Source organism: Colobus angolensis, unplaced genomic scaffold (assembly GCF_000951035.1).
Source record: "Colobus angolensis palliatus isolate OR3802 unplaced genomic scaffold, Cang.pa_1.0 Scaffold100, whole genome shotgun sequence".
Lineage (NCBI taxonomy): Eukaryota > Metazoa > Chordata > Mammalia > Primates > Cercopithecidae > Colobus > Colobus angolensis.
Genome location: NW_012110920.1, coordinates 3,994,126 through 4,016,612, shown reverse-complemented (window position 1 = coordinate 4,016,612; position 22,487 = coordinate 3,994,126). Strand labels below are relative to the sequence as shown.

Sequence of the window (22,487 nt, the reverse complement as noted above, 5' to 3'; positions counted from 1 at the left end):
GAATTCAGGGGACAACTAATCTCCTAGTGGAAGAAGGTAGTTCTAGATAAAAAACCTATTTCAGATAGACCTATGGAAAAGCACACTGCCCAGAGGACTGTCTGCATTCCTTTATATCAACATTAAATATATATACTATCCCTACCTACTCCCTCCCTGCCACCTGTCCTTCCAGTCTCAGCCCAAACCAGCTCCTCCCCCTTCCAGCCCTCTTTTTTTAAAGAGCTCTTTATTAGCTCTGAACAGGGAAGGGGAAGGCAGGAGATGATTGGCTAAGAGGGAGCAGCACCACCCTGCTCATTCCCCTCCCATTCCCTCCCTGAGGAAACAGCTGGAATGAGAGGTAGGGAGGGGAGGCTAGGATTGGCTGAGTCAGTGGCAGGGTGGGGGCCAGGCAGCACAGATGAAGCATTTACCTGTCTAGGTAAGTCAGGAGGAGGTCAAAAGGAGAAGAAAACAGTAGGAGGCAGGGGAAGCAGCCTCTGTCTCCGTCTCTGCCCTTTGAAATAAAAGGGTATTTCCTTCCTGTCTTCAGCCCCCAACCCAGTGGAGGTGAGTTAATCACTAACCAACTACTGCTTATCCTGCAGCAAGAGGAAGGGGTTTCATGGGAAATCAGAACTACAAGGGAGGGAAGGTGTCCCTCTATACCCCAGCTAGGGAGCTTTCCTATCTGTTCCCCAATTCTCTGAGTTCATTCTGGGATCAGATCAGGTTGGTAGTGACTTGAGATTGTAGTATTTTTGTGGAGACCGGGGCTGGGAAGACCTTCTTTTTCATTTACCTCCTTAGGTTGGATAGGCATATTGTGCAAACAACAAGAAAAAGAAAATAGATTTGTTTTGGAAATTTCCATCTCTGAACAATTGAAATTGAGTTGTGATTTTGGAAAATAACAGTTGAAATAGAGGGATTCAAAATGGGGGAGAGTATCTTGGTTTTCCATTGCGATTATAACCGGAAATTCTCCCGTGGCTTTACCAACTCGATGTCGATCTTTGTTTAAATAATGGGTGCAGTGTGTGTGTGTGTGTGTTCGATCATGCTCATTTGATAATGGAGCTCTCTGTGGACAGGTGTGTTAGGCATGAGCTGTAGTAGGTTGTTTGTAAAGGGATATAAGGTTTGGGCATATGGGGAAAACTTCAGCTCCAGCTACCAGCTCATCTTTGGAAAACCCATGGATAATCTAGCTGCAAAGTCAAGTTTATTTGGGTTCTACTCAATTAACTTTCTGACTCTACCTGTTAATAGATGCAGAGACTGGCAAACAGAAAGCTACTTGGCTGTGCTGGGCCTCACCTACATGAATATTTCGCAGCTGCATGTCAAGTCTAGTTAGAGTTCCAAGTGGGGCTCAGGCCAAGGTACTGTGGCAGAGTCCACAGACAGAGAAGCAGACCAGGGTGGTGGCTTTGTTTTGTTTTCCTGCAGGTATCCAAGTTGGCAGTTTGTGTGGCAGATTTACCTGCAGAAGGAAGGCAGATGTAGGAGTCGAGTCAGAGTAGCAAGTCGCCTCTCCATTATCCATCTTAGGGGGTTTAACCCTTCGGTCCCTAACTTTGACTCTTTCCCTCATGCTGCAGAGAAGAGGGAAGTGGGAAGACTTCAGTGCCAGGCTTAAGGGCCTGGCACACCCAGTCCTGAGTGAATATATGGGTTTTCCAGTTCTGGCAACTGGAGATTCAGGCTTGAGCTTACCTCACACCACAGAGCCAGCACCCCATACTCATTGACTGAGGGCTGCCCTAGATGGTGAACTTAGGAGTAAAGACCATCAGCAGTGTCTAACAAAGCTCTCCTATGCAGAGAGTATTTCTACCTGCTCCTTGCCTCAAATCCACTGGTGAAAAGGAAGATGATAATGTTGCCTAAACACATACAGAAACTTGCCCATGTGCTCATGGAGACGGATATGCACATTGTGCAAGTTTTAGTCTTTCTGATATTTTTCTTAGGATATTTTCCAGCCCAAGGCACATTTCTGGGTAGTCAACAAGAAGCAGAGACACCTGGATTGAAAGATAGGAAACCTCTTTGACTAGTAGGCAGAGAGGCAGAGCTCTTGGAGGACATGTGGGTGCGTTCGTTGGAGGAGGAGGATGAGAGAGACCTGGGTCTGATTAGAAGGTGCAGACAAGCCAACCTGGAATGGAGCTGGAGCCCTCTCTCCACCCCACCCTCTCCAGATGCCAGAACTTCACCTGTTCTTTATTCCCTCTCCTCCAAGACTTGGCAGTATTTAGTATTTTAGTCAGTGGAGTAGTTAATATTTAATTCAGGATGGATGGCCCTGACTGTTTAAGTGCTACATATTTCTTAACCCATTCCCTCCTCCTATTAAGTTCCCAAAGAAGTCAAGGGTTAAAAGATACCAAACTCTCACCTTGAGTGTTTTGTTTGTTTCTCAGTCTTTTTATCAGGGTTTCGATGGCTGCCCTAAGACAGCCCCCGTGGTTCAAGGTTGTGAAGTCGGTGAAAGGAAATGCAGCTTTCACCTTTCAGATTTTTTAGGTCAGAAAACTAGGTATGGAGATAAGGTGACAGCACCTCACTTAGCTTTGGTTTCAGGTTCAGACTCCTCTCTGCAGGAAGTATGTAATCCCTAAAGACATGATTTTCCTTGGCAGTTGGTGTCATTTCTTTACCGTGGAAATAGCTGCTATTGGGGCAATACACCGGCCTGGAAGTATAAAGCTGAAGCAGATAATTTGCAGGGTTTAAGGTATGAAGTAGAAGGAGAAGGGGGTCTTAAGGCTTTTAGTATTTTAGTCAAGGGTGACTAGTAACCATTCTCGGGGGCATGCCCTTCTTGCATCCAGATAGTCCCTGAGATGCCCCGTGGAGGGCTGTCCTGTATATGCAGATATAGGTCATTTCCTGTGTCCCTTAGGAAGGGCTAGTGGTAAGAGCCATAACTTTCTCACCTGTAAAATGAAGAAAATGTCAGATCCTGCCTATGTTTCCAGTTTATGCTGAAGATCTAATTAGCATATCTGAGAGCACTTTGCAAGCTATGGCATGCCGTGTTCTTGTCAAGCAGTGCTTTTCCTACCACTTTTATCTCTTCCAGCTACTCGCAGATATCCTAGGTTCTGAAACGAAAGTGTGATAGGCTTCCCTGGTAGGAAAGAGAGACTAGAAAACCTCTGTAAAGTCTAAAGCATACTTAGAAGCACAAGGGTAGTAATTTTCTCTGAAAGTAAGAGGCATCATCTGCTCACTCATTCATAGAGAATATTATGCTAATTACAGTGAGTCACTTTAAATATTTACTGCCCTGATTTTATAGAAAAGAAAATTGGAGCCCAAAACTAGACCCTTAGATCTATACTGACTTTTTGACAACCATGCCTTTGTCTTATATGGTTTTGTACCACTAGCGCCTATTATTAGGTGTTCACAAATGTTAGTTTAACTGAAAACATTGCCCAAATTTCACTGAGCCGTATATTATCCAGGAAATTAAATATTTAAGAAAAAGCTCACAGTAATAGGTTAGAAACCAAGAGGAAGCCTTCCAAAAGCTCAACCCAATAGACCCTAGAACAGATGGCAAGTTCATTCATTCAGCATTTTTTGAGTGTTTTCTGTGTGCTTAGACTTACAGAGATGGATCTCCTTTGCTACAGTGGCCTCAGCCCTACAGAATGTTAGGAATGGGTTAGTCCTCCCTGAACTTGGGCATCATTCATGGAGTGGGTAGCTGAGATGACTGAACTTTACCCACATGGTTTCTCATGTTCCTGTTTCTTTGAGTTTCTGGATACTGGGGAGCTTAACCTCATGAAGAAACCCTAAGAGCTTCCTCACCCCACGTTTATTTATCATTGGGCTTCTTTGGTGTCTCTGTCCCTCCAGTCCCCTCCTTATCTCCTAAGAGGATCTGGACCCCTATGAACCAGATGTCTGGCTCACTAGGGATCTCTCCTCTTTTCCCCCCACTGTCGGGCTCCTCCCTACCTGCCCCTTTTGAGAGACTCCTCCCAAGCAGAAGAGGAGCTCCATGGGGCTCCATACTTGCCAGCTCTATAGGGCTGGAAGGCTGACTAACCCAACCCAGCCCAAACCTGACTTTGGCACTGGAAGCGATTATTACCGGAGGCCAAGAGGACATCTGCCCTGGCATCCAAAGCCCAAGCCTCCAGATCTCAAATAGATCACATTTTCTTCTAGGACATTTTACCTAGTGTTGGGAGGGTTGGAAAGATGAAAGAAAATACAGGATGGCATTATAGGGAATACATGGATTTGAATCAGACAAACTTTATTCTAATTCTGGCTCTCCTCCAACTCTCTTTTTGATCTTGGAATGGTCTTTTCATCCTAATTCTTTTAGAATTTCATTTTAACAGCAGACTCACTTCTGGCCTGCCATCTCCAGTGGAGTATTTCCCACAAACAGCCACATCAAAATTCTTGGGACTTTCAGAGGGAAGATGGCACTGCCTTCCTTTGCTACTACTATTGTTACAATGATATTGAAACTTTTTTTCCCTAAGGAATTGGAGTTGGGAGGAAGCTACATGGGACATTTCTCTTGTTCATTTGACACGGGCTCGGGAATCTCATTGGGAATATGTGCAACAACAGAGGCACTAGAAAGAAAGAAATTCACTAGAAAGAAAATAGATTTGTGTCAACCACTGCAGGTGCCCTGTTTATGCCTCTAGGCTAGGGAGTTAAAGATGGACATCGTAGTGGTGGTTGTGATGATGTTGATGATATTGACTATGATAGCAGGTGACAATTTGCACCGTGCAAAGTGTTTTACATGTTCTCACAATAACCCCATGAGGTAGGAATTATTAAGGGACCTGTTTCTTCTCTCAAGTCTACAGTCTCCCGTTAAACCAGAACCCTTCTTTTCTGAGCTCCTGTTTCTCTTGTTTCAATTTAGTTTGATCCTAGATAGATCTTGTCTTTTTCTTGTTACAAGAACAATAATAGTTAATTATTGACTTATGAGGTCTTAGGGTATTTACTACCAACTAAGCTGTGCTAACTGTTCTCTCATTTAATCCTTATACTAACATTATTTAATGAGGAAAAACAGAGTAATTTGCCTCAAGTCACATAACTGTAAACGGCTAAACTGGGATTTGAGCCCAGACCCAACTAACTCCAGAACTCAAGCTATTGACCCCTGTAATATTTATTGCTTATAGTAATGAAAATGTAGGTTAAGCTCCTTGGTTCAGAGAAAAATGTAAGAGAAGTAGTAGAAGCTTCTTTCTGACTAGACTTCTTCTCCACCACCTAAGTCTGTCCTTCTGCATGTATTTGAGCCAGCTCCAGGGTCCTTCCATGCAGGCTGGGGGTTTCACGCCCCTCTTCCAGCTCTCTGCTTGCTTGGTGTCCTTCCCGCCATGCCACCCAGGGCCTGGGCAGAGCCTTGCCGAAGTCTTGGCTCACATGTGGCTTTGATTCTTCTCTTTTCAGGCCCGGCTTGGGACATTGTTCACTTCCCCTCGCTTCCCCTCTGGGAGCCCCCTTTGCCACCCCTGCACCTTGTTTCGGGCGATGCCCGAGAGGGAGCTGTGGCCAGCGGGGCCTGGCTCAGAACCCGTGACCCGTGTCGGCAGCTGTGACAGCATGATGAGCAGCACCTCCACCCGCTCTGGATCTGTACGTAATACTCTCCCTCCCACAACCTGGTCTGCTGTCCGCACACCTGCCCTGCCCTGCCCTGTTCTTTCCTGCCACCCATCCTGGCTCACTACACCTTCTCTTTCATTGTTGGGGAATGAATCACAACACCAGTGGGTGCTTTCTGCCTGAGTCAGCCCTGGCTCTATAGAGAACAGGATGGGATGACCTTAGAGATCAATTGGGCAAATGAGACTTTTTCCCCCAATTTTCATTAGGTTCGGGGTTGGATTGAGCAGAAAGAGTAGGCCTGTAATCTGAGGTCATGGTGGAAACCAAAACGTAGATTCTCGTAGCACATGGATCATTGAAGTTCTCTGCAATGAGCAGCATTACTTTAGTCTCTTACAAAGATCAAAGAAAATAGGTAATTAGGAGTCTAGGTTCTGGAACCAAACAGATCTATGTTCTCTACTTATAAGCTGTATGACCTTGGGCAAATTACTTAATTTCTCTAAGCTTTAGCCTCCTCTGTTTTCAAATGCGATAGTGTTCATATCTAATTCAATTTGTGGGGAGTAAATGAGATACAAGTAAAGCACCTATCATATGCCTCCATGTAGAAAAGAATCAGCCTTTCTAGGAGCAGGGACTGAGAATCTTCCAAAGTCACTGTGTTTAGCTACTTGTGAGTGGCATTTAATAAACTGTAATTTTTCTGGGCATGAATTTAAATTTCAGTTGTTGCAAGGTTGGTGTGAAAGAGTAAATCTGTGCTGCATCCAGACACAAACATTTATTGTTCATGCTTGTTATATACATAAGAATCCTGGAGAATTTATGCTTTTTTGCATTATATCCTATAGAGGTATTTGAAAATTTAAGGATTTTAAGGGTGTCTACTGAATATCAAGGCTGTTTAAGACAACCAATGGATTTTGATATGTAAAAATGGAGTAGAGAAAGAAACACACACGGACAAATCCGAAGTGCAGACAATCAGACAAATATCATTTTGACCCTAGATAATGGGGCTGTGGAGAAGTCTTTCTATGTCTGTTAGGCTGAGACCAATGTGAATAGTCACATATCATTGGACACAGAATGTGACAGGGATTAAAGGTTTTCAAAGTGAATCATTCATGAAGGAGAAACTAAGAGTCAGCTTATCCTTGGCAAGGCTATTTTAGAAGTAAGAGGACAATAAAGATATTTTTCTTCAAGAAACTTGGAGTCAGCTTCAGAGCTTCCACAGTCTATATTTGGGGCTTCCTTTCACATGTAGGCCCTCATCAGTCAACAGACAGGTGGCTCTTTATGGGGCAGAGGCAACTGGAAGGATTATTCTACAACCCTCTCCCCTCCTTCCAGGATATTTTTAGAGCTGTCTCAAAATCTTTCCTGGCCATCTGAGTGGGCCTGAAGAATGTACAACTCTGAAGTGTCCCAAATATTAGGAAAGGGAGTGGAGGTGCCAAGAAGAGACTCAGCCCAAATTTCTTATATTCCAATTTGCCCTTTTCTTTTCCCTTCAACTTCCTCTGTGGAAGTTCCAGCAACCTTCTAGCCCCATACAACATAGACAGTAACTGTCTGAGATGACCGTTATCATTTTCTTCCAAAAACCTCTATGTACTCTCTTGTAATAGATATGATCTACTTTCAGATCTACTTAACATTTAATACTAAGCTGCTTTTCCCTCTTCCCATACCATCTAGTTTCTCCACCAACCTCCCCCTTTAAGTTAATATTTGCTTTAGAAATGCACACTTATTTTAATATTAGCCAGAGCTAAATGCCATCAAGAAAGTAAATGTACAAGGGGAAAAAGTCCCATATGGAATGCATTTCAAAGTCAAGCACAAATCATTTAGTACATTTATCTGTGGCCAGTCATGCCACAGTTCCTACTGGCCTGGCAGCTTATAGCTGGCTGCATTTCCTGCTTTTCCTCATACTGTCCTTGACATACCAGATCAAGTATGCAGAAGTACTTTTAAAAGTTAAAAGCAATACTACTGAAGTTTCAGGTCAAATGGTTATGTTGCCCTTCTTATTTGGAGCTAAATCAGAGGTGCCCAAAGTGAAATGTTTGACAAAGGCTGTCAAACATTGGAACTTGGGACTGCTTCTAATCTGTGCCCCTAAGCATTCCAGCCAGGACTGAGCAAAAGAAAGGCCCATGCCATGTGCCTGCCCAGCTCCAGAGCTGGGTGCTAGTGGGCCAACCTCCGGACACACTCTGTGCTCCCTGGTGCCTACAGTTTCAGGAGGCAACTCCAGCAGCTTTGCAGAGTAGCAGGAGGGAAAGCTTTCCAGCTCTTCAACATTCCTTCCCCTTCACAGGGTGGTTCTCAGGCCCCGCCAGTTTCTGCGGAGGGAGCGCTTTCTCACAGCTCTCTCTCCCTCTCCTGTTCTCGCCCTTCCCCGTCCCCCTGCCCCCAACAGAGTGATAGCAGCTACGACTTCCTGTCCGCTGAAGAGAAGGAGTGTCTGCTCTTCCTGGAGGAGACCATTGGCTCGTTGGACACGGAGGCTGACAGCGGACTGTCCACTGACGAGTCTGAGCCAGCCACAACTCCCAGAGGTTTCCGAGCACTGCCCATAACCCAGCCCACTCCCCGGGGTAAGGCAGGCCCTCTGAGGTAGAACCCCAGCAGAGAAGGGAGTCAGGGAGGGCTGGGTGGTTGGCTCTGGAGAGACTGAGTCAGTCTAGGGAGCTAATCTGGGTGACACAGAGGACAAGGATAAGAGAGATAAGGAGAGGGAAGGGCTCCCCAGCTGCAGTGGAAAGCACCTCGAGGCCCTCGTTAGAGAGTGTGGAGAGCCAGTGGTGCTCAGGCTCAGCGGAAGGGAAACAAAACAACACACAAGTGTGGCCATGAGTGTGGGGCCACACGTCCCAGGGTGTGAGGAGCATTTTACTCCTGAGGACAGTCCCTCTGGTATTGGGGCTGCAGTTTTGTGTTGTTTCATTTAGCAAATATTTATTAACAATTAGTTAGACCTTCCCTGCAGCTAGAGCTCTGCAGCAGGGCCCTCACCTCTGTTCACTCTTTTATGTTCTTTCTGACCCTCACAGGAGGTCCAGAGGAGACCATCACTCAGCAAGGACGAGCGCCAAAGACAGTGACTGAGTCCAGCTCATCCCATCCTCCTGAGCCCCAGGGCCTAGGCCTCAGGTCTGGCTCCTACAGCCTCCCCAGGAATATCCACATTGCCAGAAGCCAGAACTTCAGGAAAAGCACCACCCAGGCTAACAGTCACACCCCTGGAGAACCGGGGAAGCTTGTGCCAGAGGCTGAGAAAGAACAGGTCAGCCAGAGCAACCAACCCAGTCAGGCACCTGCCAGCCCCCGGGAGGCTGCCCTTGACTTGGACGTGGTGCTCATCCCTCCGCCAGAAGCTTTCCGGGACACCCAGCCAGAGCAGTGTAGGGAAGCCAGCCTGCCCGAGGGGCCAGGACAGCAGGGCCACACACCCCAGCTCCACACACCATCCAGCTCCCAGGAAAGAGAGCAGACTGCTTCAGAGGCCATGTCCCAAAAAGCCAAGGAAACAGGCTCAACTGGGCACACACAACAATCCCGGCCTCCTCCTGCAGTGTTGCCTCAGAATGCAAGAGCTGAAGATGTTCCCCTCCCACCAGGCGAGGACCCAAACAGCCGACTAGCTCCTCTCACAACCCCTAAGCCCCGGAAGCTGCCACCTAATATTGTTCTGAAGAGCAGCCGAAGCAGTTTCCACAGTGATCCCCAGCACTGGTTGTCCCGCCACACTGAGGCTGCCCCTGGAGATTCTGGCCTGGTCTCCTCTTCACTGCAGGAGCAGAGAAAGGCACGTAGAGAAGCTCTAGAGAAGCTGGGGCTACCCCAGGATCAAGATGAGCCTGGACTCCACTTCAGTAAGCCCACCAGCTCCATCAGACCCAAGGAGACACGTGCCCAGCGTCCATCCCCAGCTCCAGATCTGGCTCAGCCTGCAGCTCCAACCCAGGCCTCAGCAGCTATTCCTGCTGCTGGGAAGGCTGTGGCTCAAGCTCTGGCTCCAGCTCCAGGTCAAGCTCAGGGACCTTTGACCATGAAGTCTCCAGCTCCAGGCAATGTCGCAGCTACCAAATCTATGCCAATTCCTATCCCTAAGGCCCCAAGGGCAAACAGTCCCCTGACTCCACCAAAGTCAGACTCAGGGCTGACTCTCCAGGAGAGCAACACCCCTGGCCTGAGACAGATGAACTTCAAGTCCAACACTCTGGAGCGCTCAGGCGTGGGACTAAGCAACTACCTTTCAGCTGAGAAAGACGCCAGCCCCAAAACCAGCACTTCTCTGGGAAAGGGCTCCTTCTTGGACAAGATCTCGCCCAGCGTCTTGCGTAATTCTCGGCCCCGCCCGGCCTCCTTGGGCACGGGGAAAGACTTTGCAGGTATCCAGGTAGGCAAGCTGGCTGACCTGGAGCAGGAGCAGAGCTCCAAGCGCCTGTCCTACCAAGGACAGAGCCGTGACAAACTTCCTCGGCCCCCCTGTGTCAGTGTCAAGATCTCCCCAAAAGGTGTCCCCAATGAACACAGAAGGGAGGCCCTGAAGAAGCTGGGACTGTTGAAGGAGTAGACTGCCACCAGTGCGGACTTTGTCCTGGCTGAACAAGAAGAGACACATGCTCCACTTGGGAGCCTTTGCCACCGCACAACTGAGGGCTCAAGATGAACCGGAGGGAGAGATTTGAGTCCAAGCATACGTTTATATTCAGAGTGTTGTGCCGTTGAGTGCCCACATGGATCATTCCGAAGGTGATCTCCACAAGAGGGGGTGTGTGCGTGTGTGTTTGGTGTGTAGGTGGGGTGCTGGATACATCACTGAAGCTATTTATATAACACAATGAGTCACTGTTCAAAATTTTGCTCTTGTTAGAGGTTTTCTTACATTGGGTAGAGTCTAGCCTAGCCAGAGCTGAGTGAAGGGGCTGGCCATGCCTGAGAAGAAAAGTCAAATGAGACAATGGACATGTCCATGACTTGAAAAAAAGTTACATCCAGCAAATGCAGGGCCACGTGAAATATGGGCCTCCTGGAATCCCTACAGTGGATGGAGACTGGCTCATACCTTGCCAGATCCCTTTCTCAGTTCCAGCCTTCTGGACAAGGCCTGGGCTAAGCAGAGGTGATTCGTTATCTCTTCACCCACTGCCCTCTCAGTATCACCAGTCTCAAAGACAGGGTACATCCCTGTAACCCAACCTCTCGGTTGACTGATAGCAGAACAGCTCTTTTTGGTCTGAGAAGGCAGGATAAGTGACCACGTATTTATGCCACTACCTCCACCAGGGAGAGTCCTTCTCCACAGGCTTGATAAATTCAATCACTAACTGTGCTGTGGTCCCTGACTCTGCTACTCCTGTTCTTCCTGCTTTCCTGCTCCCTATCTCAGTCTGCACTGACCCCAGGGCTGGGCTGACATCAAGGTGGAAGCCCAGCCCATGGGCTTTATAAATACCCAAGAACGGTTTCAGATCTTCTCTGTGCTGATGCAGATAGTTTTAAATTTTTCTCAGTTCCAGTGATAGAAAACCCACACAATATGTCCTCTGCCAGTCTTAATAGAACATCAGAGGTAAGAGGGGCCTCAGAGAAGCTCTGACCCAGTGCTGCTGGGGAAGGGAAGTGACTCACCCTGGGTCAGCCTGCCATTTGGGGAAAGAGCTGAGGTTCTTACCCTCGTTGCATGCTGCCACCTCTCCTTAGTCAGTGCTCTTGTACATCCACCCAGCACCCTCAGGACCCATAGTCACCATCAAAGACTCAACCCTAAGGCCCTTCAATATTTCAAAGTGTCTTCTGAAGCATCAGAGATTAAATATTGTTCAAACTAATAGTTATTGCTGTGGCTTTTAATTTTATATTTGGAAGATAGCTATATGGTAACTCATCATTAACCAGAACACCTCTCCCCTCAAATTCCCTGACCAAGTTGTGCAGCTTGAGCAGATGCCAAAAGAGGGTATTATGGGTGGGCGGTGTGGGCTTGCAAATACAAGCTTAGAGGTGAGACATGGTCAGACATGACTCCTGCTTCCCCTTAGGAAGTAAATCTTCCTTATAGGCTGCGAACTGCGTGGAGTCCAGGATGCCCAGATGTGAGGGGCAGATAAAAGGAATGCTGTTGGAAAGGTGCCTTTTAAGGCTGCTGAGAATTTCTGGGCTGTGTCCTGATGGACACAGCACCATCAAAGTCCAGAATTTCTGAAAATGGTGACAAGGTTAAGGTAAGGACAACAAATACTCCACCCTGTCATGGTATGTGGGGTGTGGGTGTGGCAGTTTCTATGTACATTTGCTCATACACACACATCCAAAAGCCTGTGCCTCATTCCTGGCCATGGATGAGGACTTAGTCTGTCATGGCTGATGGGGGCTCCCACAACTAGTCAAGTTATGTCTTATTATACACCCCCAGAAAGAGAGAAAGCTGCCTTCTGGAGGAGTGATTCCGCATGCTGTATTCAGCTGAGTTGATTTATGTGTCTATTTCAACTCAAAAGCTGAAGAATGATCACCTTATTCGGTATTCATTAATTTCCTTGATTAATAGGGAAACTTGGGAATAGCTATAAAGTAAAACTTGGGTGGAACCTGGGCCCTGGCATCACACAAGAGTGATTAGGATGGTCAAGGTCATCAGGAATACAGCCTATTATAGTCCCACACCCTGAGAAAGGTCATTTCTCTCCCACACATGACAAAGTCACAGACAACCTGTACCTGCCACTTGGCATCCTCATCCTAGTAACATGGGCATTTCTCCAGTTTTCCTAATCTGAGATTCCCTTCCCTTGTTATTTAAAGATACCGTGCTTCTCCACATCCTCATCCTTCAAAGAGTATATTTTGCTCTAAGGATAGCCTTTGGGATTCAAGAACAGAATGATAAATCCAAACTTGGTCATTCTCATTTTGAAGAGATGCAAGAGGGCCCAGTGAGGACATCCGCCTCCCTGAAAGTGGTGCTAGACCCAGCTGAGGTCATTGTATCTATCCTCTTGTATCCATATAGGGTTGCTCTTCATTCAGTTTGAATTGATGAAGAGGGAGGTAAGAGTAGGGTCAGAGTTATTCTTATCTCTTTTCACAGAATTGTGGGTGGAGGTTTGTAAAAGCCATTCATTTGGTTTTCAAAACCAAAGCAACAGCTCCACTTCCACTTGGCCTTAGATATCTGCTATATCCTGCCATAGCCTTGATGCCACTGGGCACAAGCCACCTGCCACATACAGGAGTGGTCTCTCCCAGCCTGGCATGGTAAGGGTGTCTGTGCCCTCAGATGCATTGACAGCTGCTCTTCTGAATCTCCACACCTGTGCTACCCTGGGAACTCTGCACTCTGACTCGGTGGGGTAGGACCACGTGCCATCTCACACAGAGGTCAAAGGATGAGCCCACTCACTCATATGTGCCTTCCTCCACAGTGGGAAGCGTGATCTGGCAGGGGCCACCTTGTAGGCTGGGGGTGGGCTAGTGAGTGAATGTTGATGTTTATTTCATGGAGAAAGGGGAGGTGAAAGATTGGAGAGCAGGTCCCCATCAATGTTCTGAGTTCTAGCTGGAGGTGTAGATTGAAGAGTCTACATGGTCTGTGAGTGTGTGAGATGAACTTTTCCATCCTTTGATGCCTGGTTGTATGTGTAGGCTAAGAAGGACCCTCTTGTCAGTGTGCAAAGCTGTAATCTCATGGACTAGAGGAGAGGGGGCCGAGGGAATGGACAGGAGAAGTCGTTCAGAATCTAAGCAGGAATGCAGATAGAATGCATCTAGGCCGTTTTCCCCAGGAGAGTGATGATGGAGCATATAGATATGGCTCAAATTCAGCCTCCATCACTTACCAATCAGGAACCCTGGCGATATCACTTTAACTTTCTGAACTTCAGAGTCTTCACCTATAAGATGGGGAAAATACTATCATCCTTTCAAGACTGCTGAGATAAATAAGTGATATAAAACATGTAAAGCTCAGTTCTGGACACAGTGTAGCTACTCAATAAATGATAATATTACCTTCTGAGTCTTATTTTTTTCTTCTCAAAGGAGGTGAATGTAGGGAGGGTTGGATATCAAGGGCTGTCCCAACCCACTTCTGAGAGAAAGATAGAGCCTGCTGCATATAAAACTTATAGCATAACCAGGCTTCGGCACAGCCTCCAGGTGACTCAGCTTCACCCACGCCAGGCTTCCCAGAGTTTGAAAAGACAGCAATCGGCATGGATGTAATGTGTGTGTTCTGGTGCAGCCTGAACCAACTGTTTCCAGCTTTCATATCCTCAAACCCAACTTCTCCTTTATCATGAGTCTCTTACTGCCCATGACCATAGAGCTTACTTCTTTTTGCTTCCTCTTACTTTCTTTTGCTGTGTGGCTCAGAGAATTATATGCTGTTCTACAGTTACTTATTTTTAAAATGAAAGTAAAAAAATAAGCATTTAACAGGAGGGAACTCCTCAGAAAGAAATAAAAGCTAGAAAAGATTTTAAAATTCCTTTTTTTCTTTTAAATAGCACGTTCTTTTAAATTCGTTCATCTCTGGAATGAATCAGGCATTAGTTATCAGGAAGCAAGAAGTGCATTGGATGAGGTCTCTAAATCTCTTCAGGTATGGGGACCTGTGAATTGCTGGAATCATGACCACTATCATAATCATCACTGACTGTTAGCATACACATGTGGTAAAAACAGATTACACTCTAATTCCAGGCTGTCATTCTCTCTTACTCATTACCTAGTTGGATTGTTGTCCTTATCACCACTTGCCACGTATCCAGAGTTCAAAATCACATGAAACAGGCAGAGGCCTGGACCAGGTGAGCTTTAGTGGGTCACTTCATCTCACTCTCAACATGAGGGACTTGGTCTTTCTCCTAGATCCATGCTAGACCTGAAATGTATGTTTCGGTAAATCCAAACAAGTTAGTTAGGAAGATCAACACCTGCCCAAAATAATCAAAATATAGTCTAAAATAAACTAAACTTCAAAGAACTTGAGAACTGCAAGGAAACTTTTAGGTTCTGTAATTCAACCTCCCACCTAAAGAGGAATTATCTCTATAGTTGGAGATACATATATTTCTCTCTATCATCTATCTATCTGTCTATCATCTATCTATCTATCTATATTTATGGTCAGAAATAAACACACACACATATGTATATGTAGGACCAGAAAGAAGGGAGGTTCAGTTTGGGGCATACTGAGTTTGAGGTTCCTGTGGAACTTCTAAGTTGACATGGCCCCTGGCATGTCAACTTAGACATCTATCTATATCTATATCTATATCTATATCTATATCTATATCTATCTCCAGCTATCTATATATAGAGAGATATATGGTCAGAAATATGGATGGATAGATGGATGGAGGCTTAATGGATGAATGGATGGATGGATGAGTGGATAGATGGAAGAAGACAGAAAAGGAGGGAAGAGGAGGGGAGGGAAGAGAGATTGAGAATGTACAGTGGCCAAGAGCATAGGCTCAGGAGCCAGGCTGCCAGGGTCTCTGTACTTCAGTTTCCTTTTCAGCAATTACCTTTTTCATCTTTTAACTTTCTTTGTTGTGTGGTTCAGGGAACTTTATGCTGCCCTACAGTTATTGTTTATCTTAAAAATGGAGGAAAAATGAACTTAGATTATAACAGGATGGAACCCTGTAAAGTAAGGCAATAATAATACTTACCCCTTGCAGTTGTTATGAAAATAGAATCAAATGAGATACTACATATAAACAAAACCACAGCTCACTGCTGAATAAATGGTGTCTATTCATATTATTATCATGTAGATGTGTAATTCAGATGTCAACTGGGACCCGCATGAGGACTGGTTCATCTTAGCCTGCACCTAGATTCCTCAGAACTGAAACAGTCAAAGCCCTTCTCCAGTTTTAAGAGCCTCCTACAGTTTTGTCCTGTCTGCATCTGTGTGTGCTGCTTTGGAGTCTCCCCACACCTGCCTCCTTCCCAATCCACACTCTGCCCTCCCCACGCCACGCTCTCTGTCTCTGCTCACTGTTGGTCTAGACCCAAAGCCCAGGCCTTTCACAGATTCCCATGGGAAATCAGGTTACGTTAAGCATTTTGTTGTTTTCTGAGTTTTTTACTGAAGGTCAGTGTGGGGGATGCCAAGAGGCCTATCACAACCACATGGCCTCACATCATCTCCCCTTCCACCCTTTCTTTTTCTTTCCCAACTTGTAGCACAACCAGCAAATCCTTCTCACCTCTACCTGACACTTGAGGGCTCTTAGGATCTGAGCATCAACTCCCAGAGACTTTTCAAAAAATTCCTCTTACATGAAGAGAGTTGCTGCACCGAACTCTGTACATCTCTACAGATGGAAAGATCGTTCTGGTGGCTGGGTGGGGAGGGGACCAAGACAGGCTGGGATGGGTGTGAAGGGAACAGTTAGAAAGCTACTACCATAGTCTGGGAGGGAGGCAGTGGGGCACTGTGCAGCTGTGGCGGTGGCAGAAAGAAGAAAAGAAAGAAGGTTTGAAGATATTCGTCACTGACATGATATGGTGGATGTATTACTGAGGGCGAGGCAGAGTGCAAGCTCATGAGTCATGTTTTGGTTTCATTCCTTAGTGATTGGATGGATACTAATACCACTCACTGAGACATAGACCACGGGGAGAGGCTCAGATCTGGGGGTCCCCTACATGGATCTGTGTTTGGACATGTTGAGAGTACAGCACTCTACCTCCTGAGCCTTCATGCCTGATAGCGGGACTGAGGCTACAGCACAAGTTGACTTGCAACATCAACACCTCCCACTCACATCAACCCCGCCACACTCTGTTTTCGGGGGTAGGCAGGACTCTGCGAAGGCGTTGTTTGGATTAGTTCCTGGCTCTGTTCAGTTGCTTGGATCTGGGGAAATGTTTGTCATCTCCTCTTTGAGGGACTCTCCTGCCCTCATCCTTTAAGCAGGGGCTCCTGAAGGATCTGTCTTCATGTTCTCTATTAAACGCATCAAGCTTGTCCCAGCTCTGGGACTCTATCTTGGCTGTTCCTTCTCCTGAAGTTCTCTTCTCTTCATTTTTACATAGCTACTTCCTTCTCATCCTTTAAGTCTCAGATTAAATTTCAGATTTTCTGAGAAGCCTTTGCTGAATGCTCAAGAGAATAATTACATGAGATATATATTTATGGACACATCGGAGAATCTTTTCAGTGCTGTGTAGATGGTCGTGACTCTTCTTATTCCTCCAACCTAGGGACGGAGACCCGGAGCAGCTCTGCATGGAGCTGCTGGCATGGTGCCTACTGTCTGCACAGTGAAAGGAGGCACGCACAGGTTTGGGCTTTGGCTGCCCAGCAGCATGGGAATCACAGGTCTTGTCCAGGAACTGGGCATCCCAAGTGGGATCCTATCAAGACTGAAGACCACCTCTTCGCATGTCCACTTCAACTAAACATTTATTGAGTCCATCTTATGAACCAATAATTCTCATATTCAGTATCTCAAGTAATCTTCATAACAGCCCCGCACATTTCTATCTAACTTCCTGTCAATTAGGGAACTAAGGCTCAGACAGTTTACTCAACTTGCCCAAGTTCATAAGTTAATAATTATTGGAGTCATGGATTTGAACTTGGGTTGACCTCTCACCAAGGCCAGTGCTGTTTTGCTATTACAAAGCTGCCATATAAAAATAATTTCATTGGCACCTCAAACAGCAAAGATAGAATTGCTCTGTTTTACTATATGAGGAACATAGTTTCAGAGAGCTCATGGCATTATAAGAAGTAGAACTAGAGACAGAATCAAGGCCCCTGGTTCAGCACACTTATTCATTTGTTCTTTCATTATTCCTCAGTTTCCTGAGTTCAAACCCTCGATCCAATATTAGGAAAACAAAGATAAATAAGACATATCAGAAAATGAAGGAGCTCATAGTCTAGCAAGAGGAAGAGACAATAAGCTATAATTATATTCAAGATATAAGGATATAGAACCATAGAGGGTAGAGCTCTAAGAGAGGAGGGAAAAGACCTGGAAAGAAGAAGGTGTTCCAGACAGAGGAAACACCATATGCCAAGAAAAGCACAAAGAAGTGTGGTGTATCTGGAGAACTGTCCGTCATGTACAGTGCCCAGGAATGAGGCCAGAGGAGCAAGCAGCAGGAGACTGTGGAGGGCTTATGTGTCATGCAAAGCAGTCTGATCTTTATCTTGTGAGCAGTGGAGAGTCAACAGAAAATTTGAAGCAGGGAAGTAGCAAGGTCAAATTTGCATTTTATAAAGGCTCTGGCCAAGGCTGTGGAGAATGGAACATACTGCAATGATACAACAAAGAAACTAGCTAGAAGACTTTATCAGTCAAAGATGCTTTTGGCTGCAAGTAACAGAATCCCCTGTGGCTTAAATAAAAGGGGGTTTATTTTTTCTCCCATAGTGAGAAATATGAGGTAGGTGGCTATGGGCATTGTTCAGGGCAAAGGCACAGGAATTCTCTTTGCCTTCCTTCTGCAGTTGCAAGATGGTGGCTCCAGTCACAAATCTGGCGTTCAAAGGATGAAGAAGGGGAAAAAACTGGGAGCATCTGTATCTGTCTTTTTAAATAAGAAAGCAAAGTCTTTCCCAGAAACTTCTGAACAGACTTTCTTTTCTGTCTCATTGACCAGAATTACATCACAAGCCATCTCTAGCTGTAAGAAAGCCTGTCTTGACCCCACTAATAGAGACCAGCCTGGGAGAAGGGGGTGGATGTGAGTCTTCTGCTAGCTAATCCACAATGCTCTCAACAGTCCAAGTGAGAATTTAAATAAATCAGTGAAGATGGAGGTGGTGTACAATTCTAAATGTGCCCACAAGCCAACCAGCAGCTTAGTGACTAACTGGATATAAAGATTAAAGGAGAAAGAGGAGCTCAAAATGATGCCCACTTTGCTGGTCTGAACAAGTAAACAGAATTCACTTTGCTGGTCTGAACAAGTAGACAGAATTGTGGTGTACAATTCTAAATGTGCCCACAAGCCAACCAGCAGCTTAGTGACTAACTGGATATAAAGATTAAAGGAGAAAGAGGAGCTCAAAATGATGCTCACTTTGCTGGTCTGAACAAGTAGACAGAATTCATGAAGGTGCTATAGGGGTAGGACCAGGAAGAAGGGAGGTTCGGTTTGGGGCATATTGAGTTTGAGGTTGCTGTGGGACTTCTAAGTTGGCATGGCCCCTGGCAGGTAGACTGTGGCTCTGCAGTTCATGGAGGAGAAGCAATAACAGAGCCCCTAAATGTAGGTGACAGTTGATCATGAGCATGGATAAAGCTGTCCAGGGAGGATGGGTAGAAGAAGAAGAACAGAGCTCAAGGATGGATCTCTGGGGCACACTGACATCTAAAGGGAGGTAAAGAAAGAGAAGTCCAATGAGAAAGCAGAACCTCCAATTTCTACTTGATCACTGTTCTGTCTAGTATCTCTCAAATTAAAAAATTAACAACAACAAAAAAATTAAAACCTTCCTTAACCCTACATCTTCTAGAGCAGAGTTGTCCATCAGAAATTTCAGCAATGATAAAACTATGCTCTATCTGCTCTGCCCAGTTGAGCAGCTGCTCCTCACATGTGGCCCTCAAGCACTTGATATTTGGCTAGTGTGACAAAGAACTAAATTTTTAATTTTATTGCATTTTAATTAACATAAACTTACATTTTTTAATTAGACAAGTGGCTATGGTGTTGGACAACACTGCTCTAGCACCCTGGCCATCTCTCTGCTCCCCTCTGGAAATGTTCCTTGAAATAATCACAACCTCTCCTTTCTCACCTGAACCTCACTCCTCCTCCTGCTTCAAACAAGCATCTTTCCCCTCCACGCCCCCAAGATCCTGTTGTCAAAGTTACCAATGACATCCATGTTGGCAGAACCAGTAGTCTGCTTTGCTCCCATTTACATTATTTCTCTGCATATTCGACACAATTGACAACTCCCTTCATTTTGAAACACTGGCTCCTGGGTAGTGTGCTCCTCCTCAGAATCCTTTCCCTGCTCATCCTCTTGGGTTTCAAGGCTCTCTCCTGTGACCCCTTCTCAGATCTGTCTTCATGTTCTCCTTTAAATGCATCAAGCTTGTCCCAGCTCTGGGACTCTACCTTGGCTGTTCCTTCTCCTAGAGTTCTTTTCTCCTTGTCTTTATATAGCTAGTTCCTTCTCATCCTTTACATTTTAGATTAAATTTCAGATTTTCTGAGAGGACTTTGCTGAATGCTCAAGCTAAAGATGACACTTGATCTTTCCTTTCATAGTACCACTCTTGAATTCTCTGCATAGTACTCACCACTGTTCAGAGAGAGAGAGAGATTTTGAAAGCTAAGGGGAAAAAAGAGTTTCTAGAAAAGCACATGGTCAACAATACCAAATACCCCAGACACATCAAATATGATGGAACTAAAACATTTCTATTGGATTTTGAAATTAAGAGGTCACCAATAATTTCAGCAAAAACAGTTTCAGAGAACTGACTGTGAAAACCAACTTTATCCAGTTGTAGAGTCAATGGAAGTGAAGACAGTGAGTATAGTTAAATCTACTTCCCTCCCTTTACAGTTTAGCTAGGGAAGAAAGCTAGGGAAATTGGGAAAAAAATGTGATCAAGAGTACAGAAGGGTTTTTTTTTTTATTGTTTGCTTTAAGATGGAATATATTCGAGCATGACTATATGTTAGAAGGAAAGACTCTGTAGAGAAAAAATTAAATATATAGGAAAAGTGATCGTATAGAGGAAGGCTCTTGAGAAAAAGTAGAGGAGACAAGATGAAATGAACGAGAATAAATTCTGCTGGGGAAAGAGGGTCAGCAACTTCTCCAGGTCAGGGAAGAAGAAGGGAAGGATGGGCGAGGCGCAGTGACTCACGCTCGTAATCCCAGCACTTCGGGAGGCTGAGGCGGGCAGATCACCTGAGGTCAGGAGTTTGAGACCAGTCTGGCCAACATGGCAAAACCCTGTCATTAAACTAAAAACTAAAAACACAAAAATTAGCTGGTCATGGTAGCGCACACCTGTAATCCCAGCTACTGGGGAGGCTGAGGCAGGAGAATTGCTTGAACCCAGGGGGCAGAGGTTTCAGTGAGCTGAGATCATACAACTACACTCCAGCCTGGATAAAAGAGTGAGACTCCATCTCAAAAAAAAAAAGAAAAGAAAAGAAAAAGGAAAAAGAAAAAAATTAAAACAAAACAAAACAAAAAAAACCAAAGGAAGGAAAGGATGGAGAGATGTAAAAAAAAAAATCAAACCTTTCTGGGAAGAGGGTGGGAAATGGAGGGCATTCCCTCCTAAAGGTTGCATCTTCCCTTTTAATTTGGAGACAATCTGAAAGCAAGAAGAGTAGGGTAGGGTGAGGAGCTTAATAAGAGAGAAGGTACAGAAGAGCCATTGTGGGAAGGGATGAGAAATAAAGTTAATTTGGAACAATGACAGAAAAAATGTGTGGTGACACTGAGAGCCCCAGTGAGGTCAGAGACACCTATGTGTTCCGCAGGAAAGTGCAGGTTCAGAAAAAGGAAGGTTGGGTTGATTCAGGTTCAGAGGAACGCAAAGTTATCTCAGTCCCTGGTCCCTCAACCAGGGCCACCTCATCCACCATTCTACAGTTACCACATTAAAACATCCCCAACAGAAAGTAATTGTTCTGAACAATTGCCCCAGTTTTTGCCTGATTAAGCTAAACCTACAGCTCTTGCCGCATCCTTGCTAATTCCCTGAACCTGTGAGAACCACTCCAGTATCCAGACAGTACTTGAGAGAGCTGGCAGTACCTGAAGGATGCTCAAAAGGAACTCTAAGATACTCTCTCAAAGCACTGAGGAGCAGTGCTACACTTACAGGGGCAGAAAAGGCATGTTCTGGAATGGCCTGGGGTAGCTAGAGCTGACACTGCTTTCCAATGTCAGCCTAGCCCTTTGACATAGGTGGGGTGGGAGGGCTGGGGAGGTGTGTTTCAATCAGGACAGGACGTAGAAGTCACATTCTGTGAAATGCTGAGGATGCGTGGGAGTTTTGTACCCCATGGGAAATGGAGAAAGGACCCAAAGGAATGTAGAGGGGCCTGCATTTGGGCACAGGTTGCCCTCCCTCGGTGGAGTCAGTGTTAAACTCATCTGGGGCTTGGACAGCAGTACACGAGCCAAGGGTAAACTCTTGCTCCCACATGTTCACTTCTTGGTAACAGGAGTTGGGGTGTCAGAGGGAGAGGAGGTGGTTAATTAGGTTCAAAAACCCTTCCTCCTGACTGCAACAGGCAATAGCCTTCAGAGCTTGGAGGAATCCAACCAAACTCATTTTCTATCATATACTATAGTCAAGGCAGAACTATAGGTGAAATATATATGTGAAATAGCATGCTACTTATTCCAATCCTGAAAGTGAGAGAGCAAAAGAAAGAGAGAGAGAGAAAGTGGGAGTTGCCTCTCTAACTTTCTAAATTCTCTTCCTTTTGCTGAGTTAATATCTCCTGCACAGAGACCTTTCAAACACTATCCTTGGGAAAGGCTTGGCTAGAATCAGTGTTTAACAAACATTTAAAGAACAGGGTGTGCTGTATTCAGGCTTTGAGTAGAAAAGAAGGGAGCTCTCAGTCAAATAGAGAAGACAGGAATTGCGCCCTTGGAGAGCATTCCAGAGCCAGAGGTGAGCACACAGATGAAACGCCACGGAAAGACGAGGGCAAATGAACGCACTGCAGATGGCTGTATAACTACTGAGAGGATGAGGAATAGAGTGCTGAAGGAGCTGGTCAAAGGAAGTTGACGGAAAGCAAAGGACATTGAACTCCATTTTGAAGGATGGTGTGCTTATTCTGGGAAGCAGGGGGAAAGCATTCTTCAATAGGCTTCGGTGTACAAGGGA

At 45.5% G+C, this 22,487-nt stretch overlaps 1 protein-coding gene across 5 annotated transcripts; it reads left to right on the top strand.

Annotated features, from left to right (window-relative positions):
- The first annotated feature begins 369 nt into the window (after positions 1-369).
- On the top strand, positions 370-13,636 carry LOC105508705 (chromosome unknown open reading frame, human C1orf116). 5 transcript variants are annotated; one of them, XM_011937620.1, is made up of 4 exons: positions 370-424; positions 5,443-5,628; positions 8,039-8,216; positions 8,673-13,636. In XM_011937620.1, exons 2-4 carry the CDS (start codon positions 5,524-5,526, stop codon positions 10,196-10,198), a joined length of 1,809 nt encoding a protein of 602 aa, XP_011793010.1. In that variant the 5' UTR covers positions 370-424; positions 5,443-5,523; the 3' UTR covers positions 10,199-13,636. The 5 variants fall into 5 exon arrangements, with proteins under 5 accessions (XP_011793010.1, XP_011793005.1, XP_011793015.1 ...); XM_011937615.1 differs by having other exon boundaries at positions 375-552; XM_011937625.1 differs by lacking the exon at positions 5,443-5,628 and having other exon boundaries at positions 375-552.
- Positions 13,637-22,487: the final 8,851 nt, after the last annotated feature.

What these genes read in the sequence shown, in the direction of transcription:
- LOC105508705 (XM_011937620.1), top strand. Translation starts at nt 5,524, where the DNA reads ATGCCCGAGAGGGAGCTGTGGCCAGCGGGGCCTGGCTCAGAACCCGTG. An exon ending in CCTCCACCCGCTCTGGATCT is followed by an intron (nt 5,629 to 8,038) that starts GTACGTAATACT and finishes TGCCCCCAACAG; the next exon opens with AGTGATAGCAGCTACGACTT. An exon ending in AACCCAGCCCACTCCCCGGG is followed by an intron (nt 8,217 to 8,672) that starts GTAAGGCAGGCC and finishes TGACCCTCACAG; the next exon opens with GAGGTCCAGAGGAGACCATC.